Consider the following 25,565-nt stretch of genomic DNA (forward strand, 5'->3'; position numbering starts at 1 on the left):
GGAATCCGAGGCCTCTCACGGAGTATACATACACCGCGGTAGTGGGAATAATTCCGCGACGTTTATCATCCAGACCTTGGCGACATATATAGAGAAATCACTGTATTGTATATCTGAAATCTCTTAAAACATAATTCAACCGGTTAATATTTGATTTAACAACGATGCATCATTTCAAAATTTATCGGTATATTTGATTTTTACGGAAATCAGCAGGTGATTCCAAACTTTTGGATGGTAGTGTATATTCGTTTATACCAATTTCTAAGTTTTATTTCTTTATTTCTGTTTTCCTTTGGTTAAAATTTATTCTAATGAGTTCCACAGATGTGTAAAAATTGTTTGTTTTCGAAAAACTGAATAATAAAGGAACTGTATGAATTTTTTTATTGAAATCGCCGTTCTGTAAATATTGACACTTGTGATCTGTCTGTATCGTCGCAATGTTCTTAATCCTTTCAAGATGGATACTATTGTGTGAATAAAGCGCAACAATAATCGTCTTTTATATCAAGGGCAATAATACATAATATTAATATATGTAGACGATAGAAACGTAATAAACGATATGAAATACAGGGATCCTGCAATCTCCAAAATTTGGAAGTTTTGTAAGATATTCCCTAAGTATACGGATTTACATGTATAAACGTGCATACGCGAAACACAAAACTAAAATGACTAAAATGTCAAACAGTTTTTGTGAGTTACTTCGACAAAAAATTACGTGAAAATCCACAATGCAGTTATCAATATCTGAAAACAGTGCTGGGAAAAATAGTATTTGAAATAGAAAATAGTAAATAGTTTATTTAATTTTTAAAGCATACCTATAATCATGCAAATAAATTATTTTATTTATAAGAAAATGTTTTTGAAATAATATTTAAAAATAGTATTTTATTTGGAAAATATTGAAAATAGTGAGACTTATCTTGTAGGACTGTGTAAAATAGTATTTCAAATAGTTGATAGTAACTTATACTTTTCTGATATTTTGTTGCGTGTAATGTCATTACGACATTGTCGTCTGTTTTTCAACATGTTACATGCAAATATTTGCAATTAAACTACAAGTAACATTTTGTTAACTATTTTAGTTTCTTATGTTAAAAATTATAATTTATAATATTAACTATTTCCTCAACTTATTTTCATTGTAAGGAAATATTTGAAATACATATTTGCAGTACAACATGAAAATATTTTATGTTATGTATCTGGTTATCAAAATAAAAATATTTTTTTGCCGAATTTTTTTTTAAAGTAGTATTTTATTTGAACCACATTAAATTATACTATTTAGAATAGTATTTTAAATATTTTTTCTCGAAATTTTGCCCAGGTCTGTTCGAAAAGTAAATGTACTTTTAGAACATACTATATCCTTTTCTTTGGATCCCTAGACCATAGAATAAAAACGTAATAAAACCCAAAAAGGTCCACCATCCGTCAGCCTACCCATCTCCGTTTACGTGTGTATTTCGCTGCTGACACAACGGCATCCTTTATAGATTTCCGGAGAAAGCATCCAACATTTCGTCTATGTGTGCACAATTACCAGCGGACAGATTTATACTGTTATATTGTTGTGCTGGTGAAAAACATTTCTTCCAAACGTACCGAGAAAGTGGGGAACGGTGACCGGACTCCCTTTTCAACGATTTCTCACGATTCTGAATGACTGGTATACACATAGATATCTGTAGCAGGCCACTGTCAGCGGCCGAAACGAAGCAAAAAAGGTGCCTAAACCTTTTGACCCAAGCATTTACGTCGCCCCCATTCCAGCTACTGCGACCCATTCCCCAAACTGTTCAAGTTCTTTCCTTTCATGTTTCCGCGAAGGGTGCGCGCCTCTGTTCGGGCATCGAAATCGCCAACTAGCCTGTTTACTAGGTGACTTCAACGGGATACGATGTTACGTGGTGGTATGTTACGGGTGGAAACGCGTCGCTGCGAAAACATTTTAGGCTCAATTATTCTTTTTCCTCCTTTTGTATCTTTGCGTGCATATAAAATCGATACTTACATCAAATAAAAAAATGTCTACAACGTAATCGGAACTTTGCACAAATTTTTCTCGAAACTGTACTATTCAGCATAATATTAAGAATAGTTCGGGGATTATCGAATCGATTTCACTGAAATTTTGAAATAGTTTTTTCGAACAAAACTATATACTGTTATAACAGATTTTATTACAGCTGTCAAAGATATTACATTTACATAAAAGTCAAATGATGTTTAACCTTCAATAGGCCGTGGTGGCCATTATGGTGGGCAGAGACAAACTTGAGAGTTTTGCGTAACACGTACAACATAAATAAATAATCGTGGAGATCGTAAAGAAACTTCAAGTTTTCAATAAAAAAATCTCGGCTCTCTGGAGATTAAACTCGCGGGATAATATTTTTCAGTTCAAATAATTGTCATTCTCTGAAAAACAAAATTTTTTTAATATCAAGTAGTAATAGAAATGGCTTAACTTTACCTTGGCAACCCAGAAATGTTTAACTTTATTTTTATATAATCTTGACGAGAAAATGCGAAAAATCCAAATTTTAAAGTCGCTTAAAGTCGCTCAGCTTTAAACACGCATAACTTTTGAAACACTGAATTCCTCACATCAAAACTTGGATTTTTGGCATTTTCTCGTCAAGATCTACTGGATTATATAAAAATGTTAAAAATGTCTGGGTTACTAAAACGAAGTTTAACTCTGGAAATTTTTAGATATTGCTCTTAAAGCTACCTTTTCGAATAAAATTAATAGTAGCACGTAACTTAATAATTGTTGTCATTGTATCACAATTGTTCACACAAGTCAAATGGAATGAGGTATCGAACTTTTAAGTATTAACATCTTAGCTTAATAATTGATTGAGAGACATTTACACAAGCAGCAGACGATTGAAAATACTGATTTAGGTAAGTAGGTAACTTGATATTATAAGTTATAATATAAGTATATAAGTTATACTATAAGTTTTATGGAATCGGGTGGTGTGTGTGTGTGTTCTTAAATCTCACGTACGAATGATTACTATGACAGGCGTTCATTCGGGAGTCAATGGTACTTGTGATCTTAATAACTAGGTTCTCGTGAGTGCTGTGATAAACGTTGTGCGTACAGCGCATGTGTATCGACGTAATTTCTAAATATAAAGGGTGCAATTACCTTTGAACTACTTTACGAACAGCATACGGAAGTATAACCATCAGTAATAACTATGTCATTTTCTGAAACGCACTATGCGTAATGAGCGACTTTTATACAATTGCAATGAACTTCCTTAAAATGCTAGTTATTAAATCAAATTAAATTATAATTTCGTATTTGTTACACGCGTACAATGTACAACCGTATAAGCATTAAAATGAGAATTTAAAAATCACAACTTCAATTTCAACTGAAAGTACTACTGCAACGTATGTGGAATGCTAAATTATAAAAATTATAATTAACAATATAACAAAGAGCTATCAAATCTTTCAAAATAATTTACGCCAAATTATCAACGTTTGTACCTGTTATTTAAAATGATGTATTGTATTTCTAGAAAATACACTTTAATCTTTCATATTACAGAGACATACAAACGACTACCGAACAACAAAACATACTTTTCCCTGCAGATATATGCGCGGAAGCAGAGATATTTCAAAGAAAACATTGCATGATTTTCATACAAGATAGAAGAGTTATGAAATGATTATTAATCATTCAGAGTTTACGTGATCGTCAATTATTTCGATTTGAAATGTATTTTCAACTAAAACTATTATTTGGCAAGTGATCTATCTTGAAAAAATATGAATTGATTACGCATGCAGTAACATTGTTGCGTAAAGTTTTAATTAATCGGAACATTATTTCGGTATGAATTATTCATTATTTCCGGTCAAAAGATAAACAGTCTGTGAGATCACATACGAACCACACACGAAATCCAGTTTCGTATAGCGGGGGAGGTGTGATTTCTATTGTAGATGAACACATCCTTCCTACACGTATTATCCTAACTTTTACTTTTTGCATTCAACATCTAACAATTGATAAAATTGTGTAAAATGTGATTTTTGCTATGGATATCAAAAACTTCAGAAAATTTTGAAAATTTATTTTCAAAAAACAAAATGATTCATTTCATCTACAACAAGAGGAAAAAATTTATATGCACATATGTAGATATGTATATTACATAGTCTCTCATAAATCTTTAAAATATTAATGCACTTTTAACATATCAAACTATAATATTTTGAAAATTGATTTGCCTTCCATTCTTTTATTTAATAATAATGGCAACGATATCGAAAAACAATGACAAGTATTATTAATACGTTTGCTACCATCGTCACAAACGTGTGACGATCAGAATTTTGTATTTCACGTAAAGAAGATCAAATTAATTTGCATCTCATTATATAAAATAACAACGCATGACACTTGGAGAATTGTCAACTTTTCTATGGCAATATTTTTCCTCGTATTTTATAAGAGCTAAGTATAAGTTAACCTAAATATTTAAATTAAATATCACTTGTAATTTGTATATAATATATTAGAATTAAATTAAATGTCATAACTATGTAGGTTGTTGTTAAAACAAATGATGGCAGCGAACGTGCGAGGAGGTTCGTATCTTCGATTTCTTAGAAACAAATATTGAATTTCTTCGGCAAATATCGGATTACACATCGGTACATTTCGTTTGCAGAGTGTTGGAAAGTAGTATTTTACACAACAAACAGCTTTAGCTTTGAAATGAGAAACAGAATTTTCAACGAGCTTTGAAGTGAATAAAATCAGTTCAATGTTTTCAGATTATGAAACTCATTTTGCGAAAATATTGGATAGTGATACTTCTCGACGAATAATTCGGAACCAATGCACACAAGTAAAGATAATGTGACCTACATTTTAAGCATGTTCAGGAATTAACTGTAGTATTCATCATAAAGTTCATTCGACGTTCATTGCTCAATAAAATTTGAATATTTCCTATTTATTGTATTCGTCTGTAATGCCGATTTTCCCGAAAAGCCAATGGTTACGTCAGACAGTTATGTCACTTATAATCATTATAATAACAATAATAACTATGTGTAATCTAATAATTCTCAAATACCAAAGGCTTTCATTTTTCCAATTTCATCGATGAATATTTAATAACTAATTGAAAAACTTTAATCGTGTTAAAAGTATATCTACTTAAGTGTAAAAAGGTATATTCCATGAAAATGTTGCAATAATTCAATTTAAATCGTATTTCATATAGTCGTTTTTGTTTCTTAGAAACGAATTTATATGTAGACTCAGTATTGTTGAAAACGTTTAATATTCGATTAAAGTGAAATTCAGGTTCGATCGAGTAAATAATGGATCTCATCTTTCATTTGTAGAACAATCAATTTCCGACTGTGTGTCGAAAATTCTGTCTTACAAGCAGTAAACGCGACATCTTGGATTTCCGGTGCGCGATACGATCGAAACATTGAACGTAGATCAACGGTGAACACATAGCCGGCGCGCGGCTCGGCGTTCCCACGCGTGTCGTGTGGGCACGAGCCACGAATTGCCGTTCGCATTATGTTTCTGAAAGCAGTAGAACGACGAGCGTTGCTCCAGATGCTCGGGACATTATCTCGTCTTTTGGTAAATTGTCCTCACCTACGTTCATAAAACGTACCCACACCCGACGGTCGTCCAATGATCGATTTGCTGGGTCTCTGGGGGGTTCAGAACTCGAAGGAAAGCCGCAAACATCATATTCAGAATGACAGCGATAACAACGTCTCGGCACAATCTACCGGAAGTAGTGCTGACGAGTTGGTTCAGAGAACTTCTCGCATGCCAACTTTAATCGAGCGCGCTTCGCGCAGTGAAAATTTTCACGATAACTCGTGTGGAGAGAGTTCTCTCTCTCTCTCTCACTCCCTCTCTCTGCGCGCGCGTTCTCTTTCTGTATCTTTCTCCCCCTCTGCCTCCCTCCCTCCCCCCCCCCCTCTCTCTCTCTCCCCCTCTCGTTCTCCGATTCTTGCTCTCATAATTCTGAAATAATTTGGTAACGCGTGCTAAACTAACAATTCATTCGGGTAAAATTTCTATGAATGATGGTCGGATAACGGTTCCAAATCAAACATGTTTCCCGCCATCGGTGTTCGAAATACACACGTGTCAAACTTGCGTAACAGGTCCTTCGAGCGAGCGCATTAACGAGGCAACTTGAAATTGAAATAAATTACACGTACGGTGTGATAATTCGCTGTTGAGTCTCGCGTCGCGAGAACGCACAGTGTTTAGACTGTCAACACCATAGAGGTCAGCGAGGTAAGAATAAAGCACACTTGTTTCGTCATGATGATAGTTTTCAGGCGCCGCTACTAATATCTCGTGTTCACGGGAGGACATGCAAAAACCGTGATCCGACAGTTCTGTCAGTTGGCGTGGTTAGTCTATGAACGAACGGTATGCGACTGCGATATTAAAAGGAGTCACTCACCACAGCCTCGGTGACCGGTATCCACGTGACGACCAGTAGGGCAAGGACGCAGGTGACTCGTAGGACAACCGGGAACGGACGTAACCTGCAGGGTGCAGTGGTTGACGTTGTCGCGGCCCTAGGCCGCATTGTGCCGTCCGGGACACCTCCTCCTCCACCTTCTCGTTGTACAGAGGTACAGGTCCGTGGTTACTCTGTCCCGGTTACCTGTGCGGCAGCGGCGGCGGCGGTCCGTTCGAACGATAACACGCTCGTATTCCGTGTCTCGGCAGAGCTGGGTGTAACGATGCGGCGGTGGCTGGTCGGCCAGCCTGTCGACGGAGCGCGTGTCGAAGGGCCAGACAGACGGCAGCAGCCCGGTTGGCCCGTCCTCCAGATCAGTCGCTGCTTCACCCAGCCCGACAGGCCTAAGTTGGTGGCAGAGGAGGCGCTCTTCTCTCTTCTCCTCTTCGCGAGAGGCTGTATCCTTGCGCGCTGTAGCGCACCGCGCGTCACGCTGGCGGGTAGATTCTCCCCTCTCGTTCTGCTCGCCGGTTCGTTCGGATTGCTCGGTTCGCTCGGTTCTCTCGATTCTCTCGGTTCTCTCGGTTCGGCCGAGCCGTGGAGAGGCTTACACCGCGATCGACATCGGCTGAGGCCGTGAAACAGTCCTCGTGCGACGCGCGACCGAGCTCGCCTCGACCCGGTCACCAGTCCTCTTCTCCTCCGCCTTCTCCTCCTCCTCCTCCACCTCTTCTTCCTTTTCCTCCCTCCTTCTTCCGCGACTTCTTCCTCTTCTTCTGCTTGGTTCTTCTCTTCTTGCTTCCCTCTCCAGCCGCTGACTATTCTTTCCTTCCTCCACCTCCCTTCCTCGCTCCTTCGAAGCTTCTCCCTCTGTCCTTCCTTCTTGCGCCCTGTCGCCTATGGTATCTTCTGGTCCCGCAGTTGGCGGAGACAGGCTGGAGAGTTCGATTCTCTGGCCGCGACTGGAACGAGCAGCGGGGGAGGCAGGACGAAGAGTGTGTGCGCGCGTGTGTGTGTGTGGATAGCACGAGATCTCTCGCGGAACCGAGAGCCGAGAGCCGAGAGAAGCCTCTCTCTCCCGATCCCTTCGGCGGAGGAATTCTAGCTGGCGTGGCTCGGCAGCCGCCTCCACCTTCCTTCCCTCCACCCGAGTTCATTCAGAGCCCTCCCTGGATGGGATGGTCCACACACCACGTCTACTCGGTACCGGGTTCCCCGCGATATTTTGTGACTGCCTGTCCGTGCGGTGCTCTTCTTAGCCTGGCTCCGAGACTCCCTAGGCCCGTCGCGGAATAGGGAGGTCGACATGACCCGGTTGGGATTGCGGTGAGTTCCGATTCATCTTGCCTTCTCTTCGCTTACTATACAATTCTTCTCTGCGCCGCCGTTTCCTTCCACTTTTCTTTTTTCCTCGTCTTTTCCGCTTCCTCGTTCTTTCGAGAGTCTTCTTCGAGTCTTCTTCGTCCTTTTCTTCTTGACAGAGGCTGTGTTGGTTCGTCAACCTGTTGTTACGTCAATGATCTCTACCTATATTGCGCGCAGTGACACGTGCGTTCGGTGAACGGTGTGCTACTCGCTCGCTATGCTTTCTTCTCGACGGCGCGGCGGCGGCCGGCATGGGAGTACATTCCTTTGATAATCCCCGCGACTGGGATATATGTCGCGTCATTGAATAAAGTAGCGGTTTTCTTCGTGTCCCGGCAGTTCCTCTTTTCGCGGTGATCCCATATCCCAGCCCTTTCGTGTTCCGACTCTCGTTTCTTCTTTTACCGTTTCGTCGGGTTTTTATTTCGTTCTGGACTTCTGGTCTGTGCGCGGTCGCCCTCGGTGCACGCGCCACAAGTGTTTCCATGACAGACGGAGGGGGCTCTTTCAACCCCTGCTGACTACGTTCCGACGGAATGACGAGTGGATCTCAAGGACGAGGGACTCGAGTGTTTACGACCGATTATCCTTCGAAAGAGAAACGTTTATGGCGCGGCCGGCCCATTTTTTTATTCGTCACGTGATTTCGGTGTTGTCAGCTCGATAAATACTTATCGCGCTCCTCCGAATAACTGAATACGAAGAATTACGAAATTCTTACGAGATCTTCTATTTATGGAGAAATATTCGACAGGAAGAAGATAAAACCCTCGCGTCTTCCGACTCCGTTGCTTCACTTTATACTATATGTATGATCTTCTTCTTGTTTCGTTGTTCGATGCTCGTTCGCTTCTTTCTTTCTTTCTCGGTTTGTATTGTAAAATTCTCGAGGTCGAAAAGAACAAATGATTCGACGAGCAGTGATTTATATTGCACCAAACGTTTGTACAGATAAAGTTCGCAACGCTGAAGATTTCAAAGAACATGGTGGCCAGCTTTCTATCAACAGATAACTTCGAAGAGCGCTTCCTTTGCCAATTAATCAACTAACACTCAATTCCTCTGTAACCGAAATAAATTTGACATTTCACATAATTTCATCGCCGTTTTTACGATATCGCTTTCGCACGTAATATGGATAAAAAAATGTTACAATTCATTCTTGCGTGGTCCCACGCATACAAATGTTCTGACGCATGATACTTCTAAGCATTAAATTCTGATAATACCTAAATCAAACGACGGTTTTTCCATATTATTTCTCTTCACAGACTCGTCGCATCCGTAATTTTCCTGGCCGGGATTGTCAATGGGGTATGTACATTTTACATTTTTATACTTTGGCACTTTAGTTATAGAAACAACTGGATAGCGATAAATTTCATAATACTTGACAAATTGCTTTATGAAGCTACGGCAAAAACGTTATTTTACGATTACTTGTTAAATATCCTGTAAAAATATTAGAAGAGCTTCAGAATATTATAACATTACGTTCGATTTATTAAAATTATTGAAAGAAAAAATATATATTTATTTAAATTATATTATTATTATTAGTATTATATAGTTGACCCAGAAATTTTTTATTCTGCATAAAGATTCGCAGTTGATTTATCACTGATAATTTAAATTATATTTAAATTTATTACTGATAATTTGATTTAAAACTGATTGCTAGATTGCGGATTTAATGTGTGCGATATACCAGTAATACAATTTTTTAACAAAAAGTTTGAAACTCGTCAAGGCATATAATGATATTGTAAACGTATTGAGTATTGATGCGAGCTTCCATAAATACCTGTACTCTAAAAAATTATTTACAATCTACTGCCAAAACAGAATTGTTTGTTGGATGTTCATCTGTCACAGGGTGAGCGATTCTGCAGATTTACAGCACTCGATTTTCGAGCAAGTCAACGAGCGAACTCGAGAAACTGTTTTCTTAAACTCTCGCTACGCGAAGCGTTAAAACAGCAATGAAATAAAAATTCATGAAATTTCTGTTTCGCGAGGACGTGTGTTCAGTTACAGCAGCGACAAGTATCCAAAATACGTAGTTCGATTGTCGGTGGCGATAGAAGACAGTGTCGGAACAATCAGTTTGTTGAAGATACGTGGAATTTAAGAGGTCCGATTCGTTGGTACCGCTATCGTGAACGGTGCGCGATTCATTCATAGATTCGCGCGTGCATGCACGTGCCTGCGATGATTGCGTTGTACCGGCCGTTAGCCAAGAACTTGGCTGAATCGAGAGGATCGCGTTTCGATCGCATCGGGCCGTGCGATGTGCGATTCCGCGGCGCTTGCGATTCTGTCCGGCCTTCCCCTTTCGCGTTGCGCGAACACGCGCGCGAGCAGTCGCTGGTTGCCTGGTCGCATAGTCGCCTAATAGCATGGTCGGTGGAACCGCGCGAGGGCGAGAAAACTCCGTTGAAGGCCGTCAGACCGCTAATGCTGAAAGAGTAAACGCGCGCGACTCGCGCGACACTGTCGATCGTCCGCGCGATTAGATCATCTGGAACGTCGTTATTTCTGCGTTACGACGAGATGATGATCTGGGAGGTGCGTAGGACTTCAAACGATTTTTGCGATCCTGGGGATGCAGTGTGCAAATACAATGGAACGCGAGACCTATAAAGTTTACATACTTATTGTCAGTATACGAACAGGTACAATACGGTACGCGTATCAATAGTCCGATAAAATACGAGATATACCTGCAGTCAGGAGCAAAGTTCAGCCATTTTCATATTAAATAAGTAGAGCACATGATTATTACGTTAATTGGAACATAAAAAACAATTACAATTCTGTCACATTTGATTTGATAGTTACGCTATTTTATTTCTGACGCAATATTGCAAAATACACCAAGAAATATGTTTAATATTTTATTGAAGATCCTTTGACCGTTCTGACAGATGCAAATCGTCTCGACGTATTTGTTACTAGATCTTTACAATATTCTTGAGATTTTAATCCCTGTTGTTCCCCTACTCGGTACATTAATTCTTTCGGCGAAGGTGCTGGAGAGTACAATTTCTTTTTTTTTTGTTTTTAATTGCCTCTTCAAGGAAGTCCATATTTTTCGATTGAATTCAAGACTGGGCTTTGCATTGGCCTATCTAGGATTTTAAATATCTGAGAATTGTCATTTTTCTACTATAACATTGTATTTTTTACGTGTTTTTCGGATCTCAGTCTTGTCGCAAAACTGATATCGTCATCGACTGGCATATTTTCAATTGTTTCTGTCAATTTGCATTCGTAATATTTGTTTGCATGAGCACTGGTTAATTTGCCCTTTAACACGACACAGTAACCCTAATGCCATACCACACGTAAAATATCTTTACATCATGAGTCATCTTCGCTTCAATTCAATTCTACAGACCCTTTCGCGTGCCATTTTTGTAAGTTTCTCAAATCCATTCATTTTCGACCCATTTGACCACATCACTTTTTCAATTTTTACTGGTCCAATTGTTTATTTCTTTGCTTCTACATTTTGTTTTCGATCAATGAGATTTCTTTTCTTTTTTCATTCTCCATCTTGCGCGAAAGTCTCCTTCTAATGTTTTTTGCTGCCATTCAGGCTGATTTTGTCTCTGATTTTTTAATATATTTAACTACTCTTCTTTGCAAGCGATCGTTTTAAATGTTTGGCCTACCTCTGAAACTGCACGAAAGATTCAAATGTTCTTTTGGATGTTTTTGTACATTTAGGGTAAGGGACCCAATTACTGTGGGGGTGACAATTACTGTGGCTATATTAATTATTCTTATTTTTGAAGCATAATGAATATTAAAAAAGAGATATTACATTTTTTCGTTAAAATTTGTCAATATACATGTTATATATCTCTTTCTCAATATACATTATGCCCTTAGTCACATACATTTACCCTAATAAAAATATTCCTCACTTTTTTAACCATTTTACGTGTTGAAATTCTATGTTTCAAAAAATTAGGGTAAAGGACCCAATTACTGCGGGGGTATAGTAATTACTGCGTATATTAATTATACTTATCTTTAAAGCATAATGAATATTAAAAAAGAGATATCTAACATATGCATACATATTAACTGATTTTAATGAAAAAATTTAATATCTCTTTTTTCAAAATGAGTATAATTAATATAGGCACAGTAATTGGCACCCCCACAGTAACTGGGTCTCTTGCCCTAGAATATATGTGTATAAGGACGACACAAAGGTAACAGGTCGAGTTAGAAGAAAAATAAATTCTCGTTATTTTATCTGTGTTATCAAGCAACGCCAACAATATTATACAAATAATTGCTAAGATTTCGGAAAATAAAAGTATCGAATAGTTCCCTTCTTTCTGAGCGAAATCACATTGAATCGTCCGAGTGTCCTCGCGTAATCGCCACGATTAAAAGCCGAGAGATGACCATGGTTATTTAGTGCGATGACGAAATTTATTTGTGCTACAATAGTACATATGCACATGTAATAGTAATGCGGGTGAGATGGTTCTGCGAATTAGATTATTTGATTTCGTATACGTCATGAACAAATTTCAATTTTCAACTTTTACGACCACTTTTTTTATTTCTTCTTGACGTTATAATTTTACAAACATTTACTTTAATGCTTAAATATTTGTAAAAAACGAGACTAACGAAAACAAAGTGAATAAATTATGGCTGCACTTACATATAATTTTCATATTCAAATTGAATAAATGTGTTGTCCCTGATTATTAGGGCTTAAAGGGTGGATATATTTTTCGTAGGTATGAAGAAATCTGAGAATTTCAAACACGGAATGTATTAAAATATGCGGGCATAATTTCGTTCACAGCTTCAGTTCATTGAAATAAGAAATAGCATATATCAATATTGTCTAATTCGTATAAACAAAGTCCAATATCATATTTTTCCGAATTACAACTATTTCGCACGTCCAATAAGTATTTTCTCATGCTAATCTTTTTGGTATATAATACTATAATATACAGGGTGGTCCTGTAAAAATTAGGACTTGAATATCTCTGTTATTTTTGAAAATATGAAAAAACTATATTAACCGAAGTTTTTTTTTGTAAATGAAATATTTTCGAAGATTTCAAGGTCACCTTTCCTGATTTGAAATAAAAACGAATTTTTTTCTATATATGTACTATTCGATGTAGCTGGTCGTCTCTATAAAAAAAAGTAGTAAAGTACTACGTATGTCGAGAAATGATTAATTTAAGAGATATATCAACTTTAATTTTGTTGAATTCTGTAAATTTTATTTACCATCGTTTCGCGTTTATCTCGACACGAAATAAGATACACAGAAATCAACAAAAATCAACTCTTAAATTAATAATGTTTCAACATACATAGGTTACTAATTTTTTATAGGAAATGACGAGCTGCGTCGATTATCAGCTGCATAGAATAATATACGTTTCTGTTAAAAAAAAATAATGGTGACCTTGTAATCGTCGAAACACTTCCATCTACAAAATAAAAAAACTGTTATAGCCATATTGTAGTCCTCTTTATACTGATAAACTTTGGTTAATATTTCAAAAATAACAGGGATATTCAAGTGCTAATTTTTACAGGAGCACCCTGTATAACATTCCCATGCTCTGTCTGCTTGTTAAACGGAGTTTCCAACCAATCCCAACATCTGATAGTCTCGAATATGTCAGAGCGCCGGTAGTAAGACGTAAGGTGCTTATCTCGAGTCGGAGTAGGTTACTACGAGGCAATTTTTCTGGAGGCAGGTGAACAACCGGTACAATGCAAAAACTGCGGCTACTTGGAAGTATGTTCTCATTGAACATATGTTTATATTTTCTCTTATTTCAATGTACTCGATTTGTCACTAAACTTATACCCTCATGTTTTCGTACACCCTATGTATATAGGTACAGTATTATTCACTATTTTACGTAAATTAGCATGGAAGTTGGATAGGTTATTATAGTTGTCTCAGAAAATAATAGAACAACTAAACACAATTTTTCTGTTACCTTCGAAACTTGTTGCCGTTAATTATCTACATCAATGGAAATGAGTACGCAAAAATACTTAAAAGACTATAGCTAGGTTCGGGGGTCAACGCAAAAGAAGACATCCCATCATAATAGCTACGATTCCAAGGACAATAACTACCCAATATAAAAGATAGTCAAGTCGATGCACTTATTCCATATAAACAAATGTTAAGTAGAGCAGTAATACAGCCCGGAAATGATTAGAGGCCGAAAGTACTCGAAAAATATTTTTCCGAAAATTTATTTAAAAATAGTTTAAACATAGTTAAAAAATGTTTTTACAATGGTGTAGCAACATTCATACTGTTAGGAATCGAAAAAGACCTGATTAATGCAAAAAAAGAAATTGACTTAAACGGAATTCAAACCTGGTCTAAAAAAATTTCAGCGGTTTCGTCGTCGAAAACCATAGCCGCTGCACCAACCGACACCATTAAAAGTAAATTCGAAATATTCAAATATATCGTGCATATAATTTTCGTTTTTTTGTACTGTGTAAGTTTTAAAGTCTGGACGATGTTTTCTTGAACATGGGAATGTTTAATATTACATAATATATTTTTAAGATAAGTATAACTTATATTTTCACAGGAAAAACGCCGAAAAAAGTGGTTTTTATTTTTTCAACTATGGGTTAGGACAATATCTCATTGCTAAATTAAATCTGTAGTAGTGTCTCTTCAATTTCTGTATAAAATCTGCATTTTTTCGATTTTTTTCGTGTTTTTCGTATTTTACAACCACACTTTGCAACGGAAAAATCTGAAAACAATTCCAAATATGTGGCTTGGTATCCGAAATGTGTCAGATTTTTCCCAGAATTTTAAATTGATATTAAATGGGGAAAATGGGCCAAAAACTGGTTTTTCGTTAGGCGTTAATAGTATTTGTTGTGGGTGGGCGCATAGAGGACATATGAAGGTCACTAATTTTTTTCGATGGAAACATATTTTTTATTGCACCACTCGATGCATTTTGATATTCTTTACGAGAAAGTGTTAACCTACTTATGTGAAAAAATCATTTATTTCAGAGATACGAGAGGTTCGCTGTGACTTATAACATTTTTCATAACAATATAAAGTCAATTTTTCCGATAAAAATTGTAGTATCTTTTCTTCTGAACGTCAAAAGTCGATCAAATCTTCAAGTTTTTATTTTTCTAGAGGTTGCTGCAATCTCAATCTACATTATGGAAAAAGAATTATTCTTCTTTACATTTGCAAAACTATGACAGGAGCTACACATCACGCAAATAACAGCTTACACGTGGAACAAGTCGACATAATTGCACTCTGTCCGATAAATATATAAACAAATTCGAGTTACAAAAATGTGTACCAATAGATTAAGGACTGTACTTACATCTGTATATGTACATCCCACGAAAGTTAACTCTTTTGTTATTAATATTTTTCTGGAAAGAACTTCATAAAACTCGCTTATTTTTATACTTTGTTACACAAGACTTCCCCCTTAATTTAATAATAAGTAACAGAACAGAGTAATGTACATCATTCTCATTTTCGAATAATTCGAATAGATATGAATAATTTTTAATGTCTTCAGTCCTTCATCTGCTACAACATAAGAAAACCTATCATAATCACCAGAAAATGCGAAATCATCGCAGTTTAAACATCGACAATTTTTCAAGAATCAAAAATTTATTGTTCAAATAATTGTTGAATCCGGTCCAACACTTTTCTCCGATGGTACGATTAAAAGAATTAGTCAATTGTAAAATCCGTACACTTAGCTGAAGATAGTTTTATTACAAATAAACTGTAAACATTTTAAGGGTTTAATAAAAATTGACCAACAATGAGTTTTTTAACCACCCAGTTTGGAAAACGTTGTTTTGGGAAAATCGTGTTCGATGGAAGTGAAGTCTGTAACTGAAAGATACCGGATGTATGCAACCGCTTTGCGGGTGACTCTTTATCTAGTCTAAACAATATATAATCTGGTAATCTTTCTTATTGCATTCATATTGCAGAACATAAATTTTTCAGACAATCACCTCCAAGTTATCTGTGCGAACACTCGGCTCTGAGCGCTGCTCCACTTATGCAAAGCCTCTCGTTCTGTACTTTGAGAATTTTTTCAGATCTACATTGAAATTGTGCGGGAAATTTTGTTGGAATTTTAGATATTAAGAAGCTACAAAAGGGGAAAACTGAAAAAGAAATATTTTTCGAAGTGGCCTTTCCACTTTAAAATGATACCAAATAGATTATGGAATACGTGATGTTCATAGATAAAACTGTCGCGAGAAATAAGTAGTTTGCCAATATAATATGAAATTATTTTTGATAATTTAAAATTTAAAAACTTATTAATTATTGTATTGAAATGAATAGCAGGTTGTACAGTGTGGCCTAAAAGTGGCTAGACTATTTTAACATAGTGACCCCTTTTATTGTTTCAAAATTCACATTTATTCTTTTATAAACAAATTCGAATTTTAAATGGTCTAGCGACTTTTGGGCCACCCTGTATGTAGATGTTGATTATACCGATGATGTAGAATGCTTATTTTGCGAAGATAACTATAGAAGTACAATCGGAACACAAGAAATGTGGTGCTTCAGATACATTATTTACGTGCTTAACTTGTACGAAACGGAAAAGCCTGCAAAAAATAAAATATATCTGCTTATACGTATCATACGTTTAATAGATATTTGTTTTCTTCATAAATAAAATAGATAAATTAATAATACCGACATAAATAGAATTATGTACAAGTTTCTTCATCTTCTAACGTAGATTTCAATAATAGAAATAAATTTTTCTACTTTTGGCAAACTTTTAAGATTCTTTTTGTTTTGGTAAATGATTATATGCTCGATGTTAATCCTTCGCATACTAGAGTGAAACAAATAACGTTTTCAATCTGTATGAACGATTCAAATGTATTTCCAAAAATTATATATTTTTACAGAAGAGTAAGGAGTGCATTTTCAACAATTACTGAATGGTATAGAAAAAATATATTTTGACGATCCTGAGTGACCACTAGGGTGGCTCTTATTTTTTTTACGGCACCCCTCGGGATTGTTCCAATTAATAAAAAAAATCTATGCAAAGTTTGAGCTCGATCGGATAACAGGAAAACGTGCCCCTGGGCTCTTAAACACTAAAATAATTCATTAAAAGCTCGTAACATCGTTTTTCTCGAATATCTTCTAAATTATTAATTGTATCGAAAAATATGTTAGACTAAACCTGTAGGTCTGGACAGGCTGCGTCTTTTATGTCGTATTACTTTTTTTTCGTAAAACAAACGATACGCAAGCAAGCAATAAAATACGTCGCACCTCGCCCGGTCGATTTAGAGATTAATTTTTCCGAAAACCGTTTATTCTACGAAAAAAAATAATACGACATAAAAGACGCAGCTTGTCTAGATATACAGGTTTCGTCCAACACATTTTTCGATACAATTAATAACAAAGAAGATATTCGAGAAAAACTATTTTATGAGCATTTAATTCATTATTTTAATGTTTGAGGACCCAGAGACACGGTTTCCCGTTATCCGATCGAGCTCAAACTTTGCACAAATTTTTTTTTATTAATTCTAACAATCCTGGAGGGTGCCGTAAACAAATTTTCGTCAAGAGTAATTAAGAGCTAGCCTAATCAGACATTTTCGTGATAAACTATTAGAACTAGTTTCAATATCGTAGTTGTTCATTAGCAACTGATTCTGCATATAATTCTTTATTATTACGCGTTTAAGTTACTTCACGTGTCAAGATATTCAATGTGTGACAAAAAATTGTAAAACAACAAACATCGGCGCAAGAATTACGGAAGCTACGACTAACTTGCAAAAGCTATTCGAAAAATGTTTGTCGACAACATGAAATTTTGCAATTATAAAGTATTGTTAAAACAAGAGAAAACAGCTTTATTCGTTGAAATGAAAGAACTCAATTTTGACAAACAGCGCGAAAAAATGGTTTCGATCAGTGGTATCAGAATACCCGAAACGTTCGGTTACCGTCATTCTTCTTCGACGCGACGCAACGGCGAGCTTATTTTCGAGCATTGTACACTGGGGACATCGATAAAGCGAGGATCAATCGTCGAAGCGATAACAGGGACACAGGTCCCGGCGGATTTGTCGTCCGTGAACAACGGAAAGGTGTTAAATCCGAAATAGGGCAGTCGTCTGTTAGCGACCAGTCCGCCCACGCCGCCGTAACCGCGCGCACTGTAATTTTATTACGCCATGTACACGCATAAGTACTTACTTACGCGTACAGGCACGCGAGCCAGCTTAGTCACTATTGAAAATAGTTCAGAATTGACTGCGACCTGATTGCCGCCGTCTGGCGAATTTAATCGTTGTTTTTAACTTTCTAACGGACACGCGGTCCAAACGGTTCGAACGGACACACGGTAAGTTCGGTATCCAAAATCCATGCCTGTTTTCCGTTTACTCTCGCTTTGAGACACTATTCGACGACCACTTGTTTCTGCGAATGAAATTGTTTTACGTTGTCAACGAAAGTAGACTCGATATGAGATCTTTCAGGCACACTGCAAGTGTAAAAATTACTTTGCAATAATGGCAAAAATATATCTATTCAGATTACTGGCGATTTTTATTATAATACGTCTAATGTTCCAAGATACAAATTTATTGAATACATTTCTTATATATGCATTTCTTACAATAATCGTAAATTGAGAAAATTTGAAAGGCATTATTTTGAAAGGTCCAGTAGTTTTAATGTTAATCGCGCATTCAGTAAACTTGTTATAGCGAGACTTAGGTTACTTGCGATCCAAAATTTATAACAGTTTCTACAGTGCAAAATTGTTAATCTGTTTCTACGAAAGTTTCCTGGCATTACTTCTTTCTATTATTATTATTATTATTATTATTACAATACTACCGTTGTTGGCTAGCTATTTCTATTCTAAAATATACTATTTTTTATTTGTGTAGTTTGTGTACAGTGAATCACACTAATATTTGGACACTTTTAAAAGGACGATAACTTTTTAAATATTTTTGGTTTTTTTTTTCAGAAGTTAGAACAATTAGTTTACTACCCAACGTGAAAAAATGTTTGAAAAATGTATACAGGACGAGGCATCTAAGACTTTCACCTAAAATATCTCCGTTGTTTTTAGTAATACAAAAAGTGAAGTTTTTTTTTATTTAGGTCATATTTTCTGATATTTTAAGGTCATCGTCGTTTTTTTTTTAAATAGAACGCCGTATTTTGGTTAGTGTAACATTATAGCTAATGAAAAGACAAATTCAACCATGTATAATATATTGAACTTCAAATGACTTAACGTACGAACAGTATGTTCATGCTCACCCTAATCTACTATGGTACCGTTGATGTAAACACTGAAACATATAAACAATGTTGTATATATGTGTAGGTATATATGTTTATTTAGTAATGTTAAAATAGTCAGTATTATACAGACTCTTCAGCAACAGGTGGGAGACACCCTAAAAGTCGGCTGTCGAATACAGTATCGAACGAAGATTGAAACAATTATGTACAATCTCGACTTCGTCTTTCCCCTGTTAGCAATAAAAATTCTATTCGAACTATACCGATCCACAAATGGTAGCACGTGTGAAATCTGTAGGCATGCGAGCAATGAAGTACCGTGTAATAAAGAGAAATAATAATTTGTTTGACGCATCGCTATTTCTTGTTTTTTTTTTTTGTAAGTCTAGAGTCGCATCAACAGCACAGGTTCTAGCGACTAATGCCTAGATGTGATATATTAGTAACAACATAGCTAGGTTTCAACAGTTAATGTGCAGCAGAGTGTTCTCGTGGAAGTTTAATTGTTAACAACTCGAAATCGAAGTAAAAATCTGAAATTATATGATTTTGATGGAATCGACAACGTATTTTCCTTGTAGAAAGTTAGGTCTAGGTTAGGTCTGGGTTAGATCTAGGTTCAAGGTCATTTGAAGGTCATTTAAATCGGTAAGGATCTCCCTCTTCCGAATAATTACCGATAGATGAATCGTTAAGATCATTCTTGAAAGTTTGCTAAGCCTCTATTAAGTTTTCAATGTAATTTATCTTCAAATTGGTTTGAGAACTACATAAGAAATAACAACAATAATACATTGTTTTGACTCTTTACTTCTCTATTTATGAAATATCGTTGTCCACTCATTCCTATATTTCTGCCAAAATGAACACATTATTATTCTTCTTCTATATAATAGAATTTAAATGCATTTACAGTAAAAAATGTATAGAATTATCCAATTTGTGGTAGTAGAAAATTAACTTTTAATTAAAGTATATAATGATGAACGTAAAGCGCATAAGGTCGTGGAAACTGTTGTTAAAATTTTTACACAGGTCGAAAAATCGGCTCTACCCCCAGAGGCAGAATTCCAAAACATAATTGCTAATGTTAGTGATATTTGATTTCGGTATGATTAATTGTATTACTTGTACACATCTATTTTAATTTCAAATTATATAATCATATTTTGTGGAAAACTATTCCATAATGCAAAGTATCGACTAACAGTAATAAAATTTGTAAATTTATATGTGATAGCACATATAAAAACACATTAATACAATTATAAATAGTAACACTAACAATGTAGATGAATACGATGTTAAAACGATCACATATATATATAGATAACACTACATATTAACATATAATTTTACTAGGATTTGGATATAAATGTAGATAGGGTAAGGGATCCAATTACTGTGCCTATATTAATTATACTCACTTTTCAAGCATAATGACTGTTAAAAAGGAGATATTAAATTTTTTTCATGAAAATCAGTTAATATAATATGTTATATATCTCGGTTTTAATATTCATTTTGTTTTAAAAATAAGTGTAATCAATATAGGCACAGTAATTGGTATCCCCACAGTAATTAGGCCCCTTACCCTATTTATCATGGAAGTGTTAATAATTCATACCTCAACATCGAAGTAATCATTCATTATTATATGTACGCCTCACACACACGAGAGTCTCTAATGCGTGGAGTGCGCGTGAAATCGTTTCGCGAAACGAGAATGACTTGTATCATAACGAATGCTTTAAGTCTGAAGAACGAGTTTACAGAGGTAGCGGTATTAATGATAGTCTCTGGGTACTCAATTGCATGGTGAGCATACTTAAAGAGGATCCAACTGACAGTGAGTAAATAAGTCGTATTCGTGGAAGTTTCAATTATACGCATGTAGTTGCCAATTTGCTATTAACGAGATAGTACATAGTTATGGGTGTAGTTTCAGATTGAAAATTACTGTTGTAACATTAAGGGATAAAAGTAACGCGCACGATGTAGTTTAAGATAATTTTCCGCCTACTGGGAACCTCATAATTTTAGAACCATATTAGTTGTTTACTTTGTAATTTTAGAATTATTGGCAGCCATTCACAGTATTTCGAAATGATGGATTAAAATGAACCCCTATTTCAAAACGTTGTGAGTATTCCGAAAATATTATAGGGTAAGTTACCGGAGTACTGTGGGGGGTACCAATTACTGTGCCTATATTAATTATACTTACTTTTAAAAAAGAGATATTAAATCTTGTCATGAACATCATCAGTTAATATACAGGGTGGGGTGTTATAAACAGGTCACCTGAATAACTCGCTTGCTTTTGAAGATAGAAGAAAATGTGTTAGACCAAACTTGGTAATCGAGGCGCTCCTAATCTGATGTTGCTAATTTTTTTATAGATGGAGACGTAGAGGAGATATGAAGGTCAACTCTGTTTTTTAAAATGGAACGGTATTGCTTTTTATTTAAATTTTGTTACAGTATTTCAAGACGAATAAAATTACTTATTATGAGGGTCATTCAAGGTTACTCAAGGTCAACTGCAATAGAAAATTAAATGTCTCAAAGCACTTTTCCAGTAGCTTTGTGTCTTTTCTGGTTGTTGGCATACCGCTATGGTAATTACTTATAGGGGTCACAGAACATAAACAAACATTAAATCACATTGTACGCTTATTTGTATGTACACACAAATGTTATTCGAAATTCGACTACCGACTAGAGTACGATCGGGAAATTTTTCATCCTAGACACACTTCCCTGATAATTCTATGACATTCACCATAAACGATAACCATTTCCACATTCTCTGCTATTGTGTAACGCATTCTTGAAAATTGAACACTATGATTGAATATTACGAAGCCGTACTTTAGTCGGTAGTCAAACTACGAATAACATTTGTGGGTACAGACAAGCGTAAAATGTGATTGAATGTTTGTTTATGTTCTGTGGTCCTTATACGTATTTACAAGAGTGGTATGCCAAAAACCAAAGAAGACACAAAACTACTTCAAGAGTGCTTTGAGATAATTTATTTTCTATTGCATTTGATCTTGAGTGACCTTGAATAACCTCCATAATAGGTCATTGTATTCGTCTTGAAACACTAAAAAAAAATGTATGCAAATAGAACACCATACTGTTCCATTTAAAAAAACAGAGTTGACCTTCATATCTCCTTGACGTATCCACCTATAAAAAATTATATATATAAATAATAAAAATAATAATAATAATAATTTAATATACTAAATATTAAATAGTGGATACAATATGATGTTGCAGAAAGTCTTTTCAAGTAAACCACAAGTTATCGTACACAAGAAAAAGAAATCCTGTTCTTGATATTTTTGTATTTGGAACCCTGAGAATCAACCGAAACCTTACTGCTGCCGCGAGCATTATCTTAAACATTCGCGAGGCGCGGCGGCTTGAAATAGCCACGGTTCGTTGCTGTGATTTTTTCATCGCACACGTACGAAGATTTTATGAGTACGCGTCTGTCGGGATTGTAAAAATCGCTGGCGAACAAATTAAGGTGGCCCGGTCCAACGTCGGAGTTAACGTCGCTCGTTAAATCGGTTGAATGTGACGGGGAACCGCAAATAAAAGACCGCTGGATCGGTAGCGAATGGCGAACAAGGTAGAGGCGGAGAACCGAACGCGGCGAAGGAGGCGAAGAAAGTCGAGGGTAGGGTTGCAGGAGAATCAGCCAAAGGGTCGACCGAGATCCAAGATGATTCTGCACCGGTTGGTTACGCAATCGTGAATTTACGAAGGCGGTCAAGATACAGTGATAAAAGGAACGATTCGTGGACCGTCACGAAAAGATGTCTGCCTATCTGAAACAAGAAAATTGGGCTGCCATCGTTTAAACTAAACGGAATTGTCGTAGTTGCGCGATCGCGCATATCGTTGCTCCCTTCCAGCTAAGCGTAGAATAGTCGCAGATGATAATATACAAATCGTTCACTTGCTGCGAGAGTAACAAAGAATTGCTGTTTTAGGGAAAACAAGTTCGAATGTTCTAAATTTTTATCAGTGGACTGCGGATTTTATGGAGTTATCAAAAAAAAAAAAAATAAGCAGGTGAAATTTGAATGAACAGAAAGATTGAAAGAACTTTAAAATGTCGATGTAATATATCCATATATTAAAACCATTATCGAAGAAACGAAACTTTTGATAAGTTATAGAACCAATACATTATAACCGGAATATTCTTATTCAATATTATAAATTCTCATCCATGCCCTTGAAACAAACCTTATTCTGATTTATGACATTATTGATCGTTATTGATTTTATTATTTCTCCAATCGAAAGTTATTTAGTAATATGTCGTTATCGGTAAAATAAATATTTTCCATGACTCATGTGCATTATTTCATCAATACAGTTATAAATTCAAATAATACATCATCGATGACAAAGAAATGACAGAATCTTTACCTAATTATATTTACAGCAATATCGTATTACGAAGTATGGCATTTCTTCTGATATTTTGAAATAATTTATATTCAAATTCAAGCATACAACCGAGGTATGTCAATGTTGACGTAATCCAATTCGATTAAATGTGATGACTGATGTCAAGAGCACTCGCGTCATTCAATTTGGGAAATTCACTCACTCTGTTTGTAGAAAGTATTAGAAAGATCCAATTTTTCTGACTTATTTTTCCGAGCAAACGAGCGACATGGTATACATACACTACCGCTCAAAAGTATCCGGACACTTGCGAAATATGTATTAGCTAAAATGGTGACTAAAATCGATTTTTATTAGTTTCTTATGAAATACCTAACGTTTTAAAAAATTACGTTTATTAAAAATTACGTATGTGGAACTTACCAATACTACAGTAAAATTAAATACGAGATTCATCGACATATCCACCGCGGAGTGTCCGGATACTTTTGAGCGGTAGTGTACGTACGCATTGTTTGCCCTGAGTTTTTGAAATTCTTCAATAAGAAATCGAATTTTTAAGGTACGAAAATATGTTTCTCGCTTTGTTATACAGTAGGGTAGAGGACCCGAATACTGTGGTCGTACCAATTCCTGTGCCTAAACTAATTGTACATATTTTTAAAGCATTATGAATGTTCAAAAAGAGATGTATAACATACATATTAAGCCTTTGCACTCGAAGCTATTTTAACTCCAAAACGAAACATTTCGTCCGACCTAGAATATTTTCCTTCAATATATATTTTTTTCATATTATACATATGAAAATGGTGCAATTTACTCCATACAATACTGAAGTGTTTAGCAATTTATTAAATACAAACAAATTTAATAATGTAAAAAATATTTTGAATAATGATACAGCAATTTTTAGTGGCGCCTTACGGTCGCCATTCAAGTGCTAAGGGTTAACTGATTTTTATGAAAAAATTTAATATCTCTTTTTTAATAGTCATGCTCCAAAAATAAGTCTAATTAATATATGCACAGTAATTGGTACTCCCCACAGTAATTGGGTACTTTATTCGTTCTATAGCTTATATCGTTGCAGAAACGTGTAATAGGTTCTAGAAAAATTTGTTCTTAACCGAATGTTAGAAAAGTGCTCCTAATTATAATACATTTATCAAATTTCAAACAGAATTTGAAAACTACGATCTAAAAAGAGTATGCATAACATGCCTTCGTATGAAGTATGAATTAAGAAAATTTTCCGGTAATAGAATTGACTTTTTTTTAAATTCATCACTCATTCAGAAGATCCTATAATTTATTTAGAAAACTTATGTGAATGAATTTTCGAAACATGTATATTGAAAATTACGAAAGTTACTTTGTCAGACTAGGCACATCCATAAAAAAATTAATCTGGTGTAAAAATTCAGAACAAATTCTGTGAACATATTTCTGGGGATTTATCATTCAATAAATTATTGGTGAAATACAATGTTTACTCGATATATGTCCACAATATGCTTACACTCCTCGGCGACCGACACCACTTGAGCTTTGCGGCCCCTAACGGTGTATACCCCGCGGCAGTGAGGATAGTTCTGAGACTTTAATCGGCTAGATAAGTGGGACATATATCGAGTAAAGGCTGTATTTCGGGTGTAAAACTCTAAAGATTAATTTAAATTTGGTTGTTAATGTAAACATTAGTTTGAAGCATCTTCAGGAAAAAAACAGCTGAGATCACGAAGGATCTTCTTTTTAAGTGTGATAAGAATTATGAGCATAACTATTTGAATCGGAAATCCATTTACAAATTTACAAAGAAACGAAAAATTGTTCAACCGATCCAAAACCCGAGCGTCCATTACTTTTAATATGAAACTAAGACT

At 35.6% G+C, this 25,565-nt stretch overlaps 2 protein-coding genes across 2 annotated transcripts in view; one reads left to right on the forward strand and one right to left on the reverse strand.

The window, feature by feature from the left end:
- Positions 1 to 6,793, reverse strand: part of LOC143360356 (uncharacterized) — a 141,467-nt gene extending 134,674 nt beyond the window's left edge. Inside the window, exon 1 of the mRNA XM_076799111.1 lies at positions 6,510 to 6,793. Within this exon, the coding sequence (XP_076655226.1) occupies positions 6,510 to 6,638 (129 nt within the window). The 5' untranslated portion in view covers positions 6,639 to 6,793. The remainder of the gene's footprint in view (positions 1 to 6,509) is intronic.
- A 641-nt stretch (positions 6,794 to 7,434) lies between these two features.
- Col4a1 (Collagen type IV alpha 1) overlaps positions 7,435 to 25,565 on the forward strand; it is a 46,937-nt gene continuing 28,806 nt past the window's right edge. Inside the window, exons 1-2 of the mRNA XM_076799110.1 lie at positions 7,435 to 7,838; positions 9,149 to 9,191. Of these exons, the coding sequence (XP_076655225.1) occupies positions 7,819 to 7,838; positions 9,149 to 9,191 (63 nt within the window). The 5' untranslated portion in view covers positions 7,435 to 7,818. The remainder of the gene's footprint in view (positions 7,839 to 9,148; positions 9,192 to 25,565) is intronic.

This window comes from Halictus rubicundus, chromosome 13, assembly GCF_050948215.1.
Source record: "Halictus rubicundus isolate RS-2024b chromosome 13, iyHalRubi1_principal, whole genome shotgun sequence".
NCBI classification, from domain to species: Eukaryota; Metazoa; Arthropoda; class Insecta; order Hymenoptera; family Halictidae; genus Halictus; species Halictus rubicundus.